General features: G+C 41.3%; 3 protein-coding genes across 4 annotated transcripts; 1 reads left to right on the top strand and 2 right to left on the bottom strand.

Annotated features, from left to right (window-relative positions):
* Positions 1–315: 315 nt before the first annotated feature.
* LOC128262617 (phenoloxidase-activating factor 2) lies at positions 316–1,356 on the bottom strand. Its single transcript, XM_052996987.1, has 2 exons — positions 1,231–1,356; positions 316–1,170 (listed from the first exon to the last, which is right to left on the bottom strand). Exons 1-2 carry the CDS (start codon positions 1,300–1,302, stop codon positions 427–429), a joined length of 816 nt encoding a protein of 271 aa, XP_052852947.1. The 5' UTR covers positions 1,303–1,356; the 3' UTR covers positions 316–426.
* Positions 1,357–3,283: 1,927 nt separating this feature from the next.
* Positions 3,284–11,273, top strand: LOC128262595 (glycogen phosphorylase). Its single transcript, XM_052996942.1, has 4 exons — positions 3,284–3,733; positions 7,761–8,289; positions 8,894–10,500; positions 10,961–11,273. Exons 1-4 carry the CDS (start codon positions 3,491–3,493, stop codon positions 11,111–11,113), a joined length of 2,532 nt encoding a protein of 843 aa, XP_052852902.1. The 5' UTR covers positions 3,284–3,490; the 3' UTR covers positions 11,114–11,273.
* Positions 11,274–11,719: 446 nt separating this feature from the next.
* LOC128262587 (THO complex subunit 2) lies at positions 11,720–20,371 on the bottom strand. Of its 2 annotated transcripts, XM_052996927.1 has the most exons (15): positions 19,977–20,368; positions 19,587–19,755; positions 18,767–19,014; positions 18,571–18,704; positions 18,095–18,495; positions 17,289–18,038; positions 16,844–17,233; positions 16,431–16,778; positions 15,784–16,377; positions 15,028–15,721; positions 14,358–14,960; positions 14,254–14,297; positions 12,402–12,576; positions 12,301–12,344; positions 11,720–12,041 (listed from the first exon to the last, which is right to left on the bottom strand). In XM_052996927.1, exons 1-15 carry the CDS (start codon positions 20,192–20,194, stop codon positions 11,916–11,918), a joined length of 4,938 nt encoding a protein of 1,645 aa, XP_052852887.1. In that variant the 5' UTR covers positions 20,195–20,368; the 3' UTR covers positions 11,720–11,915. The 2 variants fall into 2 exon arrangements, 1 of the variants encoding a protein (XP_052852887.1); XR_008268354.1 differs by lacking the exons at positions 11,720–12,041; positions 12,301–12,344 and having other exon boundaries at positions 12,439–12,576; positions 12,784–14,297; positions 19,977–20,371.
* Positions 20,372–20,448: the final 77 nt, after the last annotated feature.

The raw sequence follows: 20,448 nt of genomic DNA, 5'->3' as shown, positions 1-20,448 counted from the left end.
ATTTGATTACAAATTACTTTATTGTTTTCCTTTTCTTTGCAGCTTAAAAAAAATAGAAAAAAAATATTTCATTATTTATAAAGAATTCGTAGAAAACTCTAATGTCTATATATATGTCTATATTTTTAATTTTTCTGATATTTATATATGCCAGCAAAGCTGTTCTTAAACTGATAAGACATGGGACCGATGATAACCCCTGAAACGACAAAGTACTGAAAAGATTTTTTTTCTCAATATTTTTGTGAATAATTCTTCAACTGTTCTGTGATTTGGCAGAATAAATAAAACTTTACGTTGCCAAAAAAAACGGACTCTCAGCTGTAAGCATTTCCTTTAATAAAACTTAATTCCAAATAAATAAATAGATATTTCATGTCTTCCTTTGTTGAATAATGATTTAATGAGGCAAACTATGTTGGAGCATTAAAATTTCTTTCCCGTTATGTATTTTAATTGGTAATGAATCCAGAACCGCAATTCGGCCACATCCGTGAAGAGAGTAAAATTTGTATTTTTGGGCTCGCGCTTTCCCCAGTTGACGATGCCAGCCTGTAGGAACTGATTGTTTACAATGCAAATCAGGGGAGCACCGCCATCGCCAGTGGAGTCCATGCCCTGCAAGCCTGTGCCACAAATTTGTTGGCTGGGCACTGGACGCCTTAATTGCGCGGAGCATTCAGCTTTGCCTTTTATATAGATATCTATTCTTTTGATCACAGTGGGATAGTCCTCAGAGTCCCAGTTCTTTTTGCCCCAGCCGATGAAAAAGCAGGGCCATCCATCAATTGACTGTTCCAATGTGCGCAGGCATATCTTTTCAACGTTGATACTCTTATCGAATGTGGTTTTCAGAACAAGCAAAGCCATGTTGTTTGCTGCGTTGTGCTTATTATATCCTTCGTGTCGTATTATCCGTATGACCTGAATGTCCTGATGTAGGCAATCATCCGTCGTTGAGACATTGTATTCGCCACCGCGCACCACCAGATCGTTTTCGGAAATATCCTCTAGTATGTGAGCGGCAGTTAAGACCAATTTGTCGGTGATCAAAGATCCCGCTCCTATGTAGACTTTTAGTCCATCGCTCTGATCAAGTAGCGCAACCAACCAGGGATATTGACCTGGAAAACTTTGATTTGGCTTGTAGTTCTTTGCGCTGCATTTCTCCTATTTGCGAATTTATTTATTTTGAATTAATACGTTATTATTTTGTATTTTTAGATTTACCTGATTAGTTTCCGTTTGTTGACCATTCGCAAAGCTGAACAGCAGCACGAGAAATATGAAATATATAGTCATTGCTTGACGAGGTTTCAGAACAGAATGATTTCGAGCGCATTCAGAAGTACTTTGAGAGCTCAGAGATGAGCTTATCAGTGAAATTATTCAAACTTCTTGAAATGACTTTTTCTCTCTCGCAATCGTTATCAATGTTCTATGCGGGTAAAACTAAACCTATTATCTTGTAGACAAGTTGTATTCAATTTAATATGACTCATTGTTCTAAGGAATTTTTTCATAAAATGACTTAATGCTGACGGGTCAAAAATTCAGTTGATAGCATTATTTTGTTTTCTTTTTAAGTATTTTAAGTTAATTCAAAATAAATCTTTTCTAAGTTTCACGAAGCTTATTTAAAACAAAAAAAAAACATTTTTAAATTTATCAACATTTTGTTAAATATTATCAACCACTAATTCTTGAATTCACCTGGTTTGATTTCTCTCAGTGTAACTTTTGCATAATACTCGAAGTTGAATGAAAAAAGAGAAACAAAACAAAAACTAGTTGCATAGTGCATATGTGCGAGGAGTCAACAAGCGAATGGTTGTCGGGACTCAGCAGATTCCAATTAAGTTTTAAATTTTTAGCCGACCAGCTTATGAATGATGGCGTTCATTTCGATGGCAGCTCACTTGGCAAATGCCCAAAGAGGTTGCCTTTCCCTTTCTTTCGGCAAAATGTGTTAATCATTTTCTTTGGCAACGAAATAGCCTAGCAAATGGTGAACACAAGAAACAAGCAGCTCCTTGGTCCCTTGAAATTTCCCCCCATTTTCCACGGCACCTTTCAAGGACTTTTTCCGCATGCATTCCCAAGTAGTTGAACATGGAAGTGCCATTATGGGAAGAAATAAACAAGAAATGGAACAACAATATATTTCTTGTTGAATTGCAAGTGCCCTTTGTCTTTAATTAGAATGCTTAAAAAGCAAAAATGACAAATACTTCTGTGTATGGATTTTTGTAGATAAGTAACCTAACTTCATTCTGCATATATTTTGCTATACTAAAAATAGGTTAAAAGCTACTGATTTGTTTTGCTTTTGCTTAAACGTAAAAGTGTATTTTAAACTCAAAACAATCTATTTCATATAAAATATCTTGAAAATTCGTAAGTATTCTATGGATATACAAATATCTTGAAGATACATTAGTATCTTGAATATACTTAAGTATCTTATAGATATGAAAAAGTCTTGTTAGAGTTAAATATCTTATAGATATGAATATCCCTTGAAGATATGTAATTTTTAAAGTTTCTATTGCCATTTTTGAAATTGAAAACAAGTTGGTACCCCCAAATAAGAGACCGCCAAAGTGCTCCAAAGCTCCCTTTTGACAGCTGAATGTACTTGAAGCTCCAGAGGGCGCCACACACGCCTGATGCCAAGCAAAAACAAAAAGCATACAGAATGCTCAAGATGAATAGAAAATAAACAACAATACGCATGTATGACCTTCGCACAAGGTGACTGGGGCACAGAGAGAGCGCCAGAGAGAGAGGCATAGAGAGTGAGAGTAGGGGAGAGTGGAGCACAGTGCATCAGGAAGAGCAAAAGAGATGGAGGAATGCAGCGGAGCAGTGAGAGAGCTGATAAGAACTTTTCTTTCTTTTTTTTTTGAGTGGAGTCAGCAACGCACAGTGCAACGGTTTCTTATAGTTTTTCGGCAAAAAAATTCGTTCTTTAAACCATAAATATATTTGAAATAAGCAATCTAAAGTTACAATTCTGTTTAGAGCTGTCTAAGTCAGAATTATTATGTTATTATTATTATGTGTTACAAAATCCTATGAGCAATTGCCAAGAAATTTAAATTATAATGGTAAAGGCGTACGATTATGTTTTATTTTTGTATTTTTTTTTTATTTTCTTTAAAAAGTGGATTTTATAGATAACGATCCACAGTGCGCGTCGGCAGTTGTTTACAAAAAAGAGCGGCGAAAGCTCTAGCGAAAAAAGCTTTGGGAAGTATAACGAAAGTATAAAGTGAGAATCGCTCCGGATTTCGCTGTGGAACGGTCGTCGTCGTCTGTCGTCTTTTGAGTTCAGGTCTGGGTTGTGGTTGTGTCTATAGTCTCCGTCTCCTATTCGCTGCCGCACACGCAAACGGGTCTCCGTCTCCGCCACACACGCGCACCCACGCAACGGATTCAGAATCAGTAAACTATATAGAACTGCTCAGAGGGATATAACTAGGACACCATGTCGAAGCCCCAATCGGACGCCGATCGGCGCAAGCAGATCTCGGTGCGCGGGATCGCCGAGGTGGGCAATGTCACCGAGGTGAAGAAGAACTTCAATCGCCACCTGCACTACACCCTGGTCAAGGATCGCAATGTGTCCACTCTGAGGGACTACTACTTTGCCTTGGCCAACACCGTCAAGGACAATATGGTCGGCCGTTGGATTCGCACACAGCAGCACTACTATGAGAAGGATCCCAAGGTGAGTTTCGTTGTTCAGGTCACCCAGTTATTGATTTTACTCCATGGAAATTTCCAAAAAAAATTAGTAGGCTACCTAACCTTACTTTTATAAAGTTCTGGAGCTCCTATGCCTACAGTTCTCCCTTAAGTAGGCCTCCAAAATAGTTTAAGTATTTCCTTTATATATTTTTTTTCTAAATTTTTTTTTTTTGGCTATTACGACATTTTTTTCGGCCTGCTCCATTCTCTTTCGGTTCGCAGCTGATTTATTCCTCGATGCGCTTTGGCCAACGAATTTACAGTAAACCCTCTATCAAGTGAATTAATTTAATTGTATGCACTAATTTTTACTACAATTTATTAACATTATTTTAATGCTTTAGTTTTGGGATATATACAGTGATGTTTTTTTCTTATAAGAAAGGGTTTCATTCTGTTTTGTAATTGTTGTTTTAATATTATTCAATTGATTTAGAAAAAGTGTATACGTTAAGCAAACACTGTATTTCTAAAATTTTTGCTTTTACTGCATTTCCCACGCTTTCCTTGTTTTGCTATATAATTGTTTCGTTTTATTTAATTATCCGCGAATTGACCAAAAAGAAAAGATGCAATTGGGATCAATGCCAAGAATTGCGCCAAAAAAAAGGTGTGACACTTTCACTGCAACAAATTGCAAAGGTGCAACGCAAAAAGCCGGCGAATTTTTCAACCACCACCTCTTGTTTTCCGCTCCCATTTAAGATTCCCCCCCGCCAGCTGACTAAGCAACAAAAGCTTAAAAATAGCCGTTCACATAGCCGCTGTCGCTGAGCTACTTCTATGTCTATGCAAACATATTTATGAGTTTTTGAAAAATAAAATTCCCTCGGGCCTTGGCTCACTAATTTTCTCGACGATTACCCTAGAAAATGCAACTAAAGTAAAGCAAGTGGGCACTGAAATTGCACTCTTTTTACCTACGTATCCGTCAGATACACAATATACATGTATATCTACTTAAGCACGTGCCCGAAGCGTGAGCTTTTCGTTTGCAAATTTCGCAGCATCGGTAGCTAAACATTTTTGTCCTTGCTGAATGTCAGCTTAAATCACTTTCAATTTCTGTCCATAAGCCCCTCAAATGTATTTATTAATTTTCCATTGACTCGACCGCTAGAAGTTCAAGCTATATACAATTTTCGGGTGATAAATATTTTCAATTTAACTAATTTGGTGAAACTGCCGTCACACCGACCCACATTTTTTCAAGGTCAATCAAAGGTTATTGACAACAACCAACTGACAAAAATATCAACGAAAATTTCGCCCGTTTTTATTTTATTTTTTTCCCAGTCTCTCTGGGCTTTTATTTTGGCTACAATTTCGTTTGCGTTCATACGCATACATATATATTTGATATATATATTTTCTTTTCGTTCAGGTTGTGGAACATTTATAGGCTGTATTTTGTTTGGTTGTCCCCTTACATGCAATTAGCTCACGCAACCAACTGAATAGCGAGGGAAATGTAGATACTTAAACAGCTGTTCTTATGCGTAGCACAGTACTTGGAGGTAATTGGAGGACTACTTGGCGTCTATTGGACTGTCTGTACCAATTTATGCAAATTGAAGAAAGTTCATGCGTGGTGGATGGCCAAACAAAAGAGTTATTTATTTTCCTGTAGTTTTCCACAAGTCAGGCTGAACAATTGGAAGATATATTGTTCCACTTATCACCCACATGGAAACCCAATTAAAAGCGTTTAGCTATCAGGGATCAAAGAATGTTCAATGCCAGGGCAGCAAAACTATCGCATTTCCAACTTCCTATGCACATCTGTTTATTTGTCTATTTATTGCAGGTAAAAAACAATAAACAACAAATGCAAACAAATATCGGCCGTTTGTTGATGAGGCATTCTTTATCAAAGCTGCTAAAAAAAGCATATGTCTGGGATCTAATTCAACTTTAGACATGGCCAGAACGGTTTTCTTTAGCCCCTACACAACTCGAACAGCTGTTAAAAGAATGTAACCACCGGCAGTTGAATGACTTTAAAAGCTTTTTATGGCTCAAAAAGATTACTCATGGTTTGTTGTGGATCTCAGTGTTTACGATTAGATAAGCTAAATAGGTTATTAAAATAATTTTTTTTGGGTGCAGAGGAAAGGTTATGCTTAGAATCGGCTTTAGTATTCGGTAATCCAATTTTGATAATCATGATTTTTCCGCATTCCTTATCAGTAATAAAACAAATGACAAATCTTTAAAGTTTCAAAACTTCTTGCAATGATTACGTCGATCTTACATAATAAAAAAAATATATATCGTTAAGTTTCTCGAACCCATATCCATTGGCTAATTTCTGATTATAAAACGAAGTAAATTACATTACCCTTAATCTAATCACCTGTAAAGTTCATGGTATGTTGTTACCATATTTCTTTGTCAACAATAACTTTCAAAATAGATTAAGGTTTGTCACATATTTTATTGGCTAATTTCATATCATAAACACACTATCATTTCATATTTGTAAATGTTATATTAAATGTAAACACCTTTAATGTTGATGCAACAAAGAAAACATTTTTCGTTTTTCACCATTACCTAATTTACTAAATATCTTATCTGCTAAATAGGTAGCGAAATATTCCTAATCGAAAATCCCTGGATTCTATAGAGGCGCCTTAACCCCTTTCACCTACATATATGCACATAGAAACACGCTCGCCAAACATTCCGCACTAATTAGCAATAGTTTTTTTGCCGGATCTCATAGCATCAGGCATCTAAAAACAGCATGCGCCAGAGGTATGCGTTTAGGGCATAGATTACATAGGTAGACTGATAAGCAGAATGGAATTAGCATACCCTGGAAGCCATTAGCTATTAACTGGCGACACTGTCAGCGATGTTGTCGTCAATGGTGATCGGGCATTGGTGATCCGTGATCGATTGATGATTAGACCAGCATTGGGCAGCGATAATGATCCCGATCACATTCCGAGTTGTATATATTCATGCTTTGCCATGATGTTTGCCCAGCATGCAAAGTGCAGGCTGCAATCTGTGCTGAGTTGATAGCCGTTGACATAAACACAATAAATGCCCTCGTAACATCGATCGATTGATTCGAACTGAATCGAACCGGTGTTTTTTAATGCCTTCCTCTATTTATAGTTTTCCATTTGGTTTGCCCTGAAATTACTCTGCTGATAAGGCAATATTACCCGTTGGAAAGCGTGAAATGGGAACTGGGTGACCTTCTGTCCTAGCATAACTAGGTCTTTTAGAGTTACTTATCAGGCTTTGGGTGTAATATGCACTGTACAGTTGAGCCTGGGCTGAGGGGACCTTGCACTTGGCTGATCATTACGGAAATTCACGGCCAAACTGGTTTGCCAATAAGCTTAATGATTATTCCATTCTCTTAAGCATTGTGATTATTGCTCTTCACTCTTTTATAATGCTCTTTAATATAATATGTTAAAATTTTTAAGCTTATGAGTTCTCCTAACTTTATTACTGTTATAAAATAAATGCTAGCATTGAAATGGTTATTAAATGAGCATAACATAGTTAGTTAGTACAAGTTTTAAATCCATTTCAATAATACTAATAATCCTTTAATCTGTTAAACTTTTCAAAGTTAAGTTAGCTACTATCCCATTATAAAATAAATATAGTTCTCACCAAACAAAATAGTTAAAAATATTTAAAGGGTTAAATGAACTTAAAATTCATAGTTTTAAAAGATTTACATTTATTTCAATAATTGAAATGTTTGTGATTTAAGGTAATTTCTTTGAATTGTGATGATAGTTAAGCAAAAGTTTTATATCAAGTAATTCAATAATACTTTTTTTATGGTTTCAGATACTTTCTTTGAACTGTTAAGATAACTTAATAAAAGTTTAATTACATTTCAATTTTCTTACTGTGTTTATAATCCTAAAGAACTTTTACCATCTACAGCAACACAACGTAATTTATTTAACAATCTAATAAACTGAATTAAAAACCAATTAACTAATGATTTCCCACTTTATATTTTTTAGCGCGTCTACTACCTGTCTCTGGAGTACTACATGGGCCGCTCCCTGACCAACACCATGATCAACTTGGGCATCCAGAGCGAGTGCGAGGAGGCCATGTACCAGCTGGGTCTGGACATTGAGAATCTGGAGGAGATGGAGGAGGACGCCGGTCTGGGCAATGGTGGTCTGGGTCGTCTGGCCGCCTGTTTCCTGGACTCGATGGCCACGCTGGGTCTGGCCGCCTATGGCTATGGCATCCGTTATGAGTACGGTATCTTTGCCCAGAAGATCAAGAACGGTGAGCAGGTGGAGGAACCCGATGATTGGCTGCGTTATGGCAATCCCTGGGAGAAGGCTCGTCCGGAGTTCATGCTGCCCATTAACTTCTACGGACGCGTGATCGACACGCCCGAGGGCAAGAAGTGGGTGGACACCCAGAGGGTGTTTGCCATGCCTTATGACAACCCCATTCCCGGCTACAACAACAACCACGTGAACACACTGCGTCTGTGGTCCGCCAAGTCGCCCATCGATTTTAACCTGAAGTTCTGTAAGTATTTTATTTAAGAAGTTTCCTCTTGTTTATTTTCGGGATTTCTTTTTTAAGAAAACTACTATAAAAAAATATATTTTTTTTTTACAAAATTTACAAAATATTTATGTTTAAATCTACTAAAGATCTTTTTTGTCTTTAAATTGGTTTTTTGGTGACCAATCAAATCAAAAATTGCAAATAATTTAGTTAAATAGCACTATAAACTATTTTTTCACAGAAGGAGTTATAAAAATATAATTTTTCAACAAAATGGCTGACAAATCCAAAATTTTTGGGTCCATTTTCACTACATTTTTTTTTTCGAATAGAAAAAATTTAATTTTTCGGAAAAAAAGTAAATCAATTCATTTAATTTTCAAAAATATCGACTCAGTAAATTTCATGTTAGTTTCTTCACCAAAAATTACAAAAATGGTGTTCCGACAAAAAAAAACGTTTAAAGTTAGTCTTCGATTCTTTTTTTCAATGGCTATATAATTGTCAATTTGTTTTGGATCTACTTAAAATTTAAACTTATGGATTTGTTATTAAATAGTTTAACTTTACAATTACCCCTTGAAGTGGTTAAATGAACCTAAAATTATCTTTTCAATTCCAGTCAACGATGGTGACTACATCCAGGCTGTTTTGGATCGTAATCTGGCGGAGAATATCTCCCGTGTGCTCTACCCCAACGACAACTTCTTCGAGGGCAAGGAGCTGCGTCTGAAGCAGGAGTACTTCATGTGCGCTGCCACTCTGCAGGACATCATTCGTCGGTACAAGGCCTCGAAGTTTGGATCGCGGGAGGCGGTGCGCAACACCTTCGATCACTTCCCCGATAAGGTGGCCATTCAGCTGAACGACACCCATCCATCGCTGGCCATACCCGAGCTGATGCGCATCCTGGTCGATGAGGAGCATTTGACCTGGGAGAAGGCATGGGACATCACCGTGAGGAGCTGTGCCTACACCAATCACACCGTGCTGCCCGAGGCCCTGGAACGCTGGCCCGTGTCCCTGCTGGAGTCGATCCTGCCCCGTCATCTGCAGATCATCTACCACATCAACTTCCTGCACATGGAGAATGTGAAGAAGAAGTTCCCCGACGATCTGGACCGCATGCGTCGCATGTCGATGGTGGAGGAGGATGGCGAGAAGCGCATCAACATGGCGCATCTGTCGATTGTGGGCTCGCATGCCGTCAACGGTGTGGCTGCCATCCACTCGCAGATCCTGAAGGATTCGCTGTTCCGTGACTTCTACGAGATGGATCCCAAGAAGTTCCAGAACAAGACGAACGGCATCACTCCGCGTCGTTGGCTGCTGCTCTGCAATCCCGGACTCTCTGATCTGATTGCCGAGAAGATCGGCGATGAGTGGCCGGTGCATCTGGACCAACTGGTTGCCCTGAAGAAGTGGGCCAAGGACCCGAACTTCCAGCGCAATGTGGCCCGCGTCAAGCAGGAGAACAAACTGAAGTTGGCCGCCATTCTGGAGAAGGACTATGGCGTCAAGATCAACGCCTCGTCCATGTTCGACATTCAGGTGAAGCGCATCCACGAGTACAAGCGCCAGCTGCTAAACTGCCTGCACATCATCACCCTGTACAACAGGATCAAGAAGGACCCCACAGCCAACTTCACCCCGAGGACAATCATGATCGGCGGCAAGGCTGCCCCCGGCTACTATGTGGCCAAGCAGATCATCAAGCTCATCTGCGCCGTCGGCAATGTGGTCAACAACGATCCCATTGTGGGCGACAAGCTGAAGGTGATCTTCCTGGAGAACTACCGTGTCACTTTGGCCGAGAAGATCATGCCCGCCGCCGATCTCTCCGAGCAGATCTCCACCGCCGGCACAGAGGCCTCCGGTACCGGCAACATGAAGTTCCAGCTGAACGGTGCCCTCACCATCGGCACTCTCGACGGTGCCAATGTGGAGATGGCCGAGGAAATGGGTCTGGACAACATCTTCATCTTCGGCATGACCGTCGATGAGGTGGAGGCCTTGAAGAAGAAGGGCTACAATGCCTACGATTACTACAACACCAATCCGGAGGTCAAGCAGGTGATCGACCAGATCCAGGGCGGTTTCTTCAGCCCCGGCAATCCCAACGAGTTCAAGAACATTGCCGATATTCTGCTCAAGTACGACCACTACTACTTGCTGGCCGACTACGAGGCGTACATCAAGGCCCAGGATCTGGTCTCCAAGACCTACCAGGTGAGATTACCTAGTTTAAGAGAAGGGTTGTGGGGTATGTTCAAAAAGAAGATGGGTATGAGAAGGAATAGGAAGTTAATTGATTTTTGAGGTCGATTTTCTAGTGAAACTAATCTAAACTCATTTCTGAATAGGAATTGATAATCTAATTTATTCCATTTTATTTTTATTTAGTTTGAATATTTATAAAATTTAGGAGTTGTTTAAATTCACCGCCTGATTGTAGCCAAAAAAACATTGGTCTTAGACACAATTAATTTTAAATATATAATACATGGAGTTAAATTTTATAAAATGTTTGAGAAAATATTTAACCCTTGCATGCGCTGTTTCGTTTACAACCAATACCATAGAATTTTAGATAGATTGATTTCAAATTTCCTAAAGTTAAAAATGAGACTATTCTCACGTTGTATTTTATATATTTTCTAAACCCCCAATTCTATCGCTTAATTTTCAGAACCAAGCCAAGTGGCTGGAGATGTCTATCAACAACATTGCGTCCAGCGGCAAGTTCTCGTCGGATCGCACCATTGCCGAGTACGCCCGCGAAATCTGGGGCGTGGAGCCCACCTGGGAGAAGCTGCCAGCGCCGGAGGATCCTCAGAACTAAATCAATTTTTGATATTACTTTATTATTTATGTGCTTTACTTTTGTTAAAGTCAAAGTCCAATTTTAGGCGCCAAAAGCAACAACTAAAAGTAACCAAGTAAACATGGGCCACAGCCCAGAATTGTTAATATTTTATTAAATAAAAATCCAAGATAAAGAATTCAACTAGTTCTCTCATCACTGTGGAATCGAATCAACAACACCAAAAAACGGTACCTACCTAAAAAAAGACCTCAGGAAAACTTTCAAAGTAAAAAAAAAAACAAAACAAAAAAATGGAAAATTTATGGAAAGAATTATTATAAACATTAGTGACAAGCTTATCGGATATGCGTGTTTTAAATCGAGATTAAACCTCAAGTTCAACTGTTAAATGTAAAAATGAATTTAAATTGAATTAAAATTTGATTCGAGATAAATGAAAAAAGTTGACTTTCTATGGGCTTATGGCTTATTGGGTAAAACTGAAACTTTTAATATTTATATCTTACTGCAATATACAATTTTATTATGCACATAAAATCGGAAATCTTTTTGGGGAATGGAAATTTTGTTTTTAAGCATATTTTATGGCGATTATAAGTCCCCATTGAATGAACACAAAAGTTTTGTAATTTTTACAATGTAATTGTTTGGATTTTTGTTTTTAAAATAGTCACTAAAAAATTGTAAACATTTCAAAATTAGTTTTACTCATAATAATTGCTCTTGATGGATAAACAATTTCAAATTCTTTAAAAATTAAACAAAATGCACTCCTCCTCAATCCAACAAAACGGGGGAGCAAAATCCCCGATTTTATTTAGTAGTTGACTCTGGATGAACGAGTCGACTTGCTGACGTACTGTCGATCCTCGCCTCGCGAACCACTGGCGCCGCCCCGCTCCCTATCGAATTTCTCATGTGAACGCTCCCGCGGTGACTTTTCCTGAGGATTAGAAAGTATTTTGGTTAACATTCGATACTTTTCAGAAGTAAATCTAGTTATAAACGGTGCATCAACTGCCGTACAGCAAAGACACAAACCCAAAAATGAATTCCACTAAGGTAGCCGCTGCATCGTTTACAACTAATAGTATAAAATGTAACACTTGTAAACGTTGCAGTAGCAGCCGTGCAGCGTGAAACAATGCGAATTTCACTAATGGATCCACTGCATCGTTTACAACCAATCCCATTAAACTCACCCTATGCCGTTCTCTTTCCCTAATTTCTTCTTCGCCATTTTGTGCTGAAAATCGTTCGTTTTTGAATGTCTTGAATATCCGGTATATGATTCTTGTCTCACCTTCGCGCCGACGCTTGTGTTCGTTACTGTTGGACTCATCGGTGCGATCACGCTTGCGCCCCAGCTTGCGATCCTTGCGAGCGTCGCGCTCCTCATCTGACAGCTTATCCTTGTTGCGCTCTTTGGTCTTCAGGCCGCGCGCCTTCTTCACGCTGTCCACCAGTTCTTCCACCTTCTGCAACGGCACAGGATTAATGGTTGTAAAAGTAGTATCAAATTTACGCTTCCTCTTCTCATATTTCACAGTGTGTGCGTCCAACTACTTAAAACTGGAACAAAAACCGAAAAAGTAGTACTAGTATTTGACCGAGTCTGTTTTGGTGTCCTATGTCTTATATATAGTTTAATAGTCCGCCGCCCCCACAACGCGCCCATCACTTACCCATGCACAGTCTCAACATCAACGAATTAACAACTAAACTGGGCTGCATTGGTAACTGCAGGAAGATGATAGACAGAGTCGCGGCAGGATCCTCAGGATCTAGAGCTTTCCACAATGCCGGTGTTGAAGGATTGTTTACCAAGTTTGGCAGCAAATGTTCCACAGAGAAATTGTATTGGTTCAATCCACGTTTTGCTTTTCAGATGGCAGTAGCTGATGGAATGAAAGCCTCCATATCCACAATTAATAATGTTGAGAATTCTTGTTTACGGTTGTCTCTTGGAGTAATGGTCCGTAATTTTTAAGTTTGTTTGATGATTCGGAATGTTAATGTAATTTGATCAATGCATGGCACTCCAGTTAAATGAAAGGAGAGTCCAGGTAAAATAGGTCCGGTAGTTATAACTGAAGTGGTTGGAATTATTCAGGTTCCATATAATACAGGGAGTTTGATAATTTCGATTTAAACTTGAGAGATCGATCCACAGGTTTTTGGCAACGAAGCGTAGAAGAGGTACTAGTTGACTTGAATATCCGCTTTGAATGATTTACATCGCGTTTGAGTGGTTGGTACTTCATGAATCAGAGTTGTAGTGCTAGTTTATATACACGGTTCCAGTATTTTGTAGTAATGGTTGCAGTCTTCTTTATGGTAAACTTTTTTTTAATCATTTCCGTCCAGTATGTTTTTAAATTCATCGGGATCACAATTTGTTTGTAGACTTTTTGTTGTGATGTTTCAGCAGGTTAAGTTATTATTGATGCTGCTTGTTGATATACTTTTAGAATTTTGTCCTTTGTAGATTTAGTTAGCAGGATACCAAAAAAGTTAATGCCGATGATTTTTTCCTTCTTCGAAATCTTGGGGTTTTTTTTTTAATGAAAATTGTCGAGTTTCTCCATCGTAATCCTTGTTTTTGAGAAGATTTTTCTCCGCGCTTCCAGCTAGATTCGTCTTTTGGCTTTCGATTGTCGTCTTAATGGTCCCAATGCTCCGATTTAGTCCGTTATTTACACAATTACTCTTAAACTACTACAATTAATTAACAAACTTGAATGTACAAAAAAAATCATTTCCTTTGTAAAATCAACAATGATCCTGTCATATTGGTCTAAAAGTTGAACTTTTTGCTTATACCTCTTAAAACTAACACCCCGAAATAAACTACATTTTATACTTAGAATTAAAGGAAATTGCAGGTGAGAACGAGATCCATCGCATCCACATCAAGCATAAGTTATTTATGTTTTGATATTTTTTAGGGGTGGTGGGTTCGTTGTTGATTCGTTGATTTTGAAGTCGCAGTTTGGAGTTTGGAGTTTTGGTGTAGCAAATCGGTTTAATTCTCGCATGCCCAGTCGGAACTTCGTGTATTTTCCCTCCAGATTTGATCGTCATCGTAGTCGTGGGGTGTTTTTTATATTGTTGTTGTCTTAGCGTACTTATGTCTGCAACCATATGCTACTAACCTTTGAACTGCTGGTTGACGACTCCAATTTGCGACGCTTTGAATCTAGTCAAATGAAAAAAAGGCTGAGCAATGGTATTTTGTAAAGAATGTATAAGTATGTACCTTTTTCGAATTCAATGGTCTCATGGCTACGTTGCCGATGCTGCATGGAACCATTGCTCTCGTTGGACACAGAGCTCAAATCACGATCCCGCATACGTCCCTCGAACTCCTCGTAGTGGCGATTATCGGTGCTGCCCACCAGATCCACTGTCTCGACGCCATCGCCATGGCGATTTCGTTCTTCGGCGCCACGTCGCGAAGGCTTCTCACGCTTCCGCTCCAACTCCTCCTGCCGCTGGGAGCGTTCCCGCGACCGCTGATGCTGCTCGGCCTCTGTTCGCTCCTTGAGCCTCACCGTCTCCCTGGAACTGCGGTGGCTACTTAAGCTTCCGTGACGCTGGTCCTGCTGTTCCTGCTGTCTTTCTCGCCCATCCACATCCCGATTGCTACGGCTCTCGCTCTGTCTGCTCCCATTGCTGCCATTGTTGTTCGTCTGCTCAAGCTGCTCATCCTTGCTGCGGGATTGGGACTCCCGGGGATCACGTGGCTTGCTCTCGCGATCGTTGTTGGAAGCTGTCGAGGTTGAGGTTGAGGTTGTGGACACCATAGTACTGCCGGTGCCCTCGCTTTTTACGCTCTTCGAATCGCTGCGCGTGAGCGTAGCTAAAAAAAAATATAAGGGGTTTTGTGATTAGTTTAGGGCAATTGCATAGTTAATCATTTTTCCCACCTGTTTTCGCCTCCGGCTCCTTGTTCACCGACTTTCGCTCGTTGTTGTAGAAGGGAGCTGCTCCACCAGCGACCTTTGCTCCCCGTTCCTGAGTAGGCGGCGAGGTGGGCGACATCTTCTCTACTTTAACGCCAGCGCCAGGTGCTCCAGCAGCGGTGGTCGGCGGCTCCTTGTTGGGCCGCTCGGCCATCTGATGGAAGTCGCTCTCCTTGAGCATGTGAGGCGTCTTCAGCTTCAGCTGACCAATGTAACTGGAGGCAATGGCATACAGATCCGGCCGCTTTGTCTTCTCCTCCTCGCGCACCTTGTCCACCTTACGTTCGATGATTTGCGCCAGTTTGGCGAGGACAGGATAGTGAGGTAGGATGCGCATCAGGATAATCAGTGCATTACGAATCTGCATAAAGTCCTTGGAGTCCAAGCAGAACACAATGGCCTTGGTGATCTTGTAGTGCCACTTGTGGCACACATGGCGATAGTTCTCGTATCCAACGTGATCGTTGGCCTCCGAGAACTGGTTGCTCACGCGGAACTTGGTCACGAAACCAGGATAGTTGGCGCACTCCTTGTTGAACACCGCCTGATCTGCATGCCAACGCATCACTGTTTCTAGCATGGCACACAGAAAGCGACCATACCGCGTGGCCTCGCCCTCCGTGCACGAAGTCACCGAGTAAGTGATGTCACAGAAGATCTGAAAGGGTATTTAAAATATAAATACACATATTTTCTTACAAATATATCCCTTAAAATTACCCTATCGTAGCACAGCAGAGTAGAGAAGTTCGAAGTCTTGAGGTTGTGTATGGCGTGCACAAACTTTGCGCAATACAGCGCATCCAAGGCTGTGAAAGTGCAACGCGGGAAGAGACAGAGCTGCAGGAACTGCGTGATGGTGTCGTTCTTGGCCGACTTGGCCGAGCGGAGCAGGAACCAACTATCCTTTTGCTCCTGCAGCCGCTGCGAGATCTTGTCCACATGCTCGTGCTGTTTCTTGCGCTCATCGTTCAGCTTCTCCATCAACGCAATGTAGCGCTCCTGTTCTTTTTTGTTCTTCGACTGATTGGAGTCCTTGCCCTCGGCCGCCTGCTGAGCCAGCTGCTTTAGCTTGCCAATCTCACGCTGATAGCTATCGTTGGGCACATGCAAATCGTACATGCTGAGGCTCCAGAAAGTCACCAGGAACTGCGGACTGATGTCCTCCCACACCTTGGCGCTGTGCAGCGGGCGAACGGATTCCACAATCGGGTTCATGATCAGCTGCGTGGCCTCCAGATACTTTTGCAGCTTTTGCGTTGTGGTCAGCTTCTTGGCATTCGGATCAGCCTTTCGCAATTGGTCATATTTTTGCTGTAAAAGGGATTAGCTTTAGCTTAAAACTCAGAATTCAATCAAAGCCTTACATTGATTTGGTGAGTGAACATGGGCCTGGCCAGAAAGAAGGCCACATCTGTGTTGATGTGATATTCCCGCAGCATGGTTATGATGGAGGGCAGGCGCTCTACATATTCATCCACTGAATAGGTGGATCCCAGGAAGGTACCAAACTGGACCAGCGTGTCCTGGCATTGATCGTACAGATGTCCCACCAACTTCAAATGACTGTGGGCCGCCGTCTCGCGATAGATGACACAGTGCTTCTGTTGAGCCATCAGCAGGCAAATAGCCACTGCGAGATCGTTGTTGGCCAATGCCTCCTTCAGACGATTAGAAGACTTTTTCGTGTTCCTCACTTGACTAAAGTAGCCAGCCTGGCAAGAGAATAGGTTATGAGTAATTGGGGCTTACCAAATATAAAACAGAGTTCAATAACTACCTCTCCCCTGAGCTGTTCGCCACCGCACATGGCCTGCAGCTGATCGTTTGTCATTTCCTCGCATGACTCCACGCCTGCCATCTTATGCACAATCTCCCGCAGGATCAGTAGATCCAGGCTTTTCTGAGACTTCAGCTGATTGGCCACATACTGCAGCAATCCGCTCAGCTCAATGCTGTACTTCTTGTAGATGGTGCCGCAGAAAGAGGCCAGACTTTGCAGCCACAAGGATAAAGAGGTGCCGTCATCCTTGAACCTGAGACGACCCGTCAACGTCAGCGACTCAATGATACAGTATCCCAGACAATCAAAAGACAGGGCAGTAAGATACTTGAGCATGTCGCAGACGGGACCAATGAGATTGTCATAGATCTGGATTTGCAAGAGAATCTGTTGAATAGAATAGTAAGTAATTAATAATCCAACAACAGTAGCTTAAACTTACATAGTCGAACAACAGTCCTGGAGCACAGTGGCTGTACTTGCCCACTAGACGACCCAATTGCTTGACATTCTCCTTGCTCACTCGCTTCATCAGCGCCTTGATGTCCCGCTGAGCTAGGCCACATCGCCTGATCAAGTTCGGATGCAGCTGGTAGCTATCGTTCTTCCAACGCGCATACAAACTGTAGCGGAAGTGGTACGGGAAGTACTTGAGCACAGCCCAAATCTCCTCGGACATAGAGCAGTTATTGTCCAGGTAGAGAAGCGAGGGTAAAATGCAAGCATCCAGCGAGCTCATAATGTCATAGTAATGCTGCTCCGCCTCCGAGTTTGGCGGGGGTCCATTTAAACTGTCCACGCCCATCTCCACCACAAGTTTTCGCATAATGCGAATAAGCTTGTACATAAGCACAGTGTCGTAGTGCATGGCGGGTCCCAAGACATTAGCCATCGGCCAGGTGTACTTCCTCAGATCACTGAATTCCTTTGCCTGCATCTTGGCCACCAGCTTTGAGTCGTCGTACAAGCGATTCCGGCTCTGCCTTCGTCCGGCGGGTGCCTTGAAGCATTTCTTATAGTAAACACTCTCCACGGACAGGTGTATCAGATCGGCAATGGCACGGGCGATGGGCTCTTGCAGAACTACCGCCTGTTCGGGAAGCTTCTGGATAATCTTGTAGGCATTCTCCCAGTCACCCACTTTGAGTAAAGCTTCGCAGAGACCAAACTTTTGATTGACATTATACTTTTCCTGCAGAAGAGGGTTTATATTAACAATATTAACATTATATTATACAACAACTTTACCTCGTTGAACTTCTTAACAGTAGGCGGTGGTGGTAAATCCTTTTCGTCCTCCTTTTTGTTGGTTTGGATGAGGTTCAGCTTGCGCACCATTTCTCTGGCATCCGCCAACTCTTCCTCCCAATCTGCCTTGATGCTTCCATCGTTTGGGGTTAACCAGACATATACATCGTTCAGCGCAATGACGCCGTGCTTCAGTAGAAGGGCACAAACATGATATAAAGAGCGGGGCGTGCGGGAGTCCTTAAAGTGGCAGAATTTATAGCCAAGGACCTCGCATATTATGGCACCAGTTGGCATATAGCTTCGCAGCAGGGGAATGAACAAGTTCCAGCGGTCGGGACGAGTTTCGAAGGACTCGATAATAATGTCCAGCACTCGATTGGGATCCAGATTAAAGCAGCCTACGAAAAAGATTCATTTTTGTATTTAAGTTTGTATTTTAATTTCTAGTTTTACGACATATTAAAATACTTTACCTATTAAAGATTTAATGATGTCCATTATGCTTTCCGGAGTGGTGTTCTCTTCAAATTCCTGATTCAGCTCTGTTATAAGTTTGGCAAATCCCTCGCTTTCCTCGCGGAAAAGATTAAAACGACGCTGCTTATAGCTTAAATTATAATGGGAAACTTATAGCATTTGTCAACCTTAAATTGCCGTTAAAATACATACTATAATTTGGTTTTGACCTTGATGAACTTGGAGTAGAAGCTTTTGTTTTTGACAATGCCCACCTCCTGCAACGTGTCAATTTCCAATCGCTCTTTCAGTAGACTTTCTGGAACCACCTTGTCAATGTCCTTGACCAATTGCACGAAGGCATGACGCTCCTCATGTAATCCTTCGGTCATAAGCGAGGTTTCGTTGTCCAGGATATTGATCACATCCAATATTAGGCTGGGAAACTCTGCGTGAAGGGCCTGAAAAAATAGTAATATAGTTTAATAATTATGTTTAAATATCTAAATATATCTAAATATCTTAGCAAGCGATTATGGCAAAATCTTGAAAAGATTTTTTTTTGTTATTAAATTTGAAAATATTAAATAGGTATTTTATCAAAATTGATGATATATCATATCATTTTTTATTTCAGTGTGCTAATTACCTTAAAACAATTCTAAGGTTTCCCCTTTTTGTTTCCAAAAACTACGACTTTTATAAGCAGGTTGATCAATAAAACCATTTTAATATAAGCTATTTATATGTTCTAAATGAACTAATTTACACGAATCGTTAAAGTCGGATTAAAAAACCACCAATTGTGGTTTCCTTTCAGTCTTACATATAACGCAAATATCAATTAAGATACAGTTCATGGTTTTTTCCCCCTTGCAGCGACTTCCAAGAGCAGGTAGCGTTTTTTATAAGACTTATTTATGGCAATCGGTAAAACACCATATGCGGATTCCTTTCAGTCTCAGTATAGAGAAAATCGTATCGAAGGAAGCCCCATAGAGGGAGAGGGAGTTCCCGGATCTTTTCCACTCACCACGACTTCCATGAGCAGATGGAGCACCAGATCCTTTTTGTGGGTGAATCGCAGGGCCTGCCAGAGCAGCTCGTAGATGGCATTGGAGACGCCCTGTTTGAAGACGCCATTCCGGTCGTATACGGGATTGTCGGCCGTATCCTGGAGCTGCTGCTTGAGGTACTTTAGGCTAGAAGTAAACGTGATATTTAGCGAAAGAAAACGAACGAACGAGCAGCACAGTGGGTCCCAACAGTAGACTCAGGAGCGCGCGCGCGAATTGAATATTCGCAGCAGGACACAAACTTCTGGCAGTCACTGTATATGTTGCGACTGTGTGTGTGTGTGTATATCTCTGCGTTTGCATCGGTGTCTAAGAGAGAGAGAGAGAGAGCGTGGAACCAAACGTACAATTCGCTCCGACCGGATTTATCAAAGTGCTTGAAGATCTCCGGATTGAGGGATCCACTGCTGGCGGAGGCTCCTCCGTTTGTGTCCGTGGATTCCGATGTCCGGGTTTCCGCCGCCGCCGTTGCCGCTGCCACAGCTCCACTGTCGCCGCCATCCTGAGTCCCCGTAACGCTCTTCAGCTTTTTGAGGCGCCGCACCCGGTCGGTGGATTTCTGCATCTCCGGATCAGGTGGAACACGCGGGCGTTTTGCTACGGGTGCAATCTCTGCTCCCAAATCGATCAGATAGCTGTACTTTACGAAATATTTGACAAATTTTCACACTTTGATGTTGAAGCAGTGCCACCAGTGTGACCGTATCGCCTACCGAATTAAATGACATGCGGCAAAACGAAAAGGCTTTATTCGGATGTCCTTATTTTAGGAACGATTAAAACGAAACATTAAATAAATAAATTTGATTTCAATATGTT

The sequence above is a fragment of the Drosophila gunungcola genome, unplaced genomic scaffold (genome assembly GCF_025200985.1).
Source record: "Drosophila gunungcola strain Sukarami unplaced genomic scaffold, Dgunungcola_SK_2 000001F, whole genome shotgun sequence".
In the NCBI taxonomy this organism is placed as follows: Eukaryota; Metazoa; Arthropoda; class Insecta; order Diptera; family Drosophilidae; genus Drosophila; species Drosophila gunungcola.
Note: the sequence above shows the minus strand (reverse complement) of the source record. Positions and strands in the feature narration are given on the sequence as shown.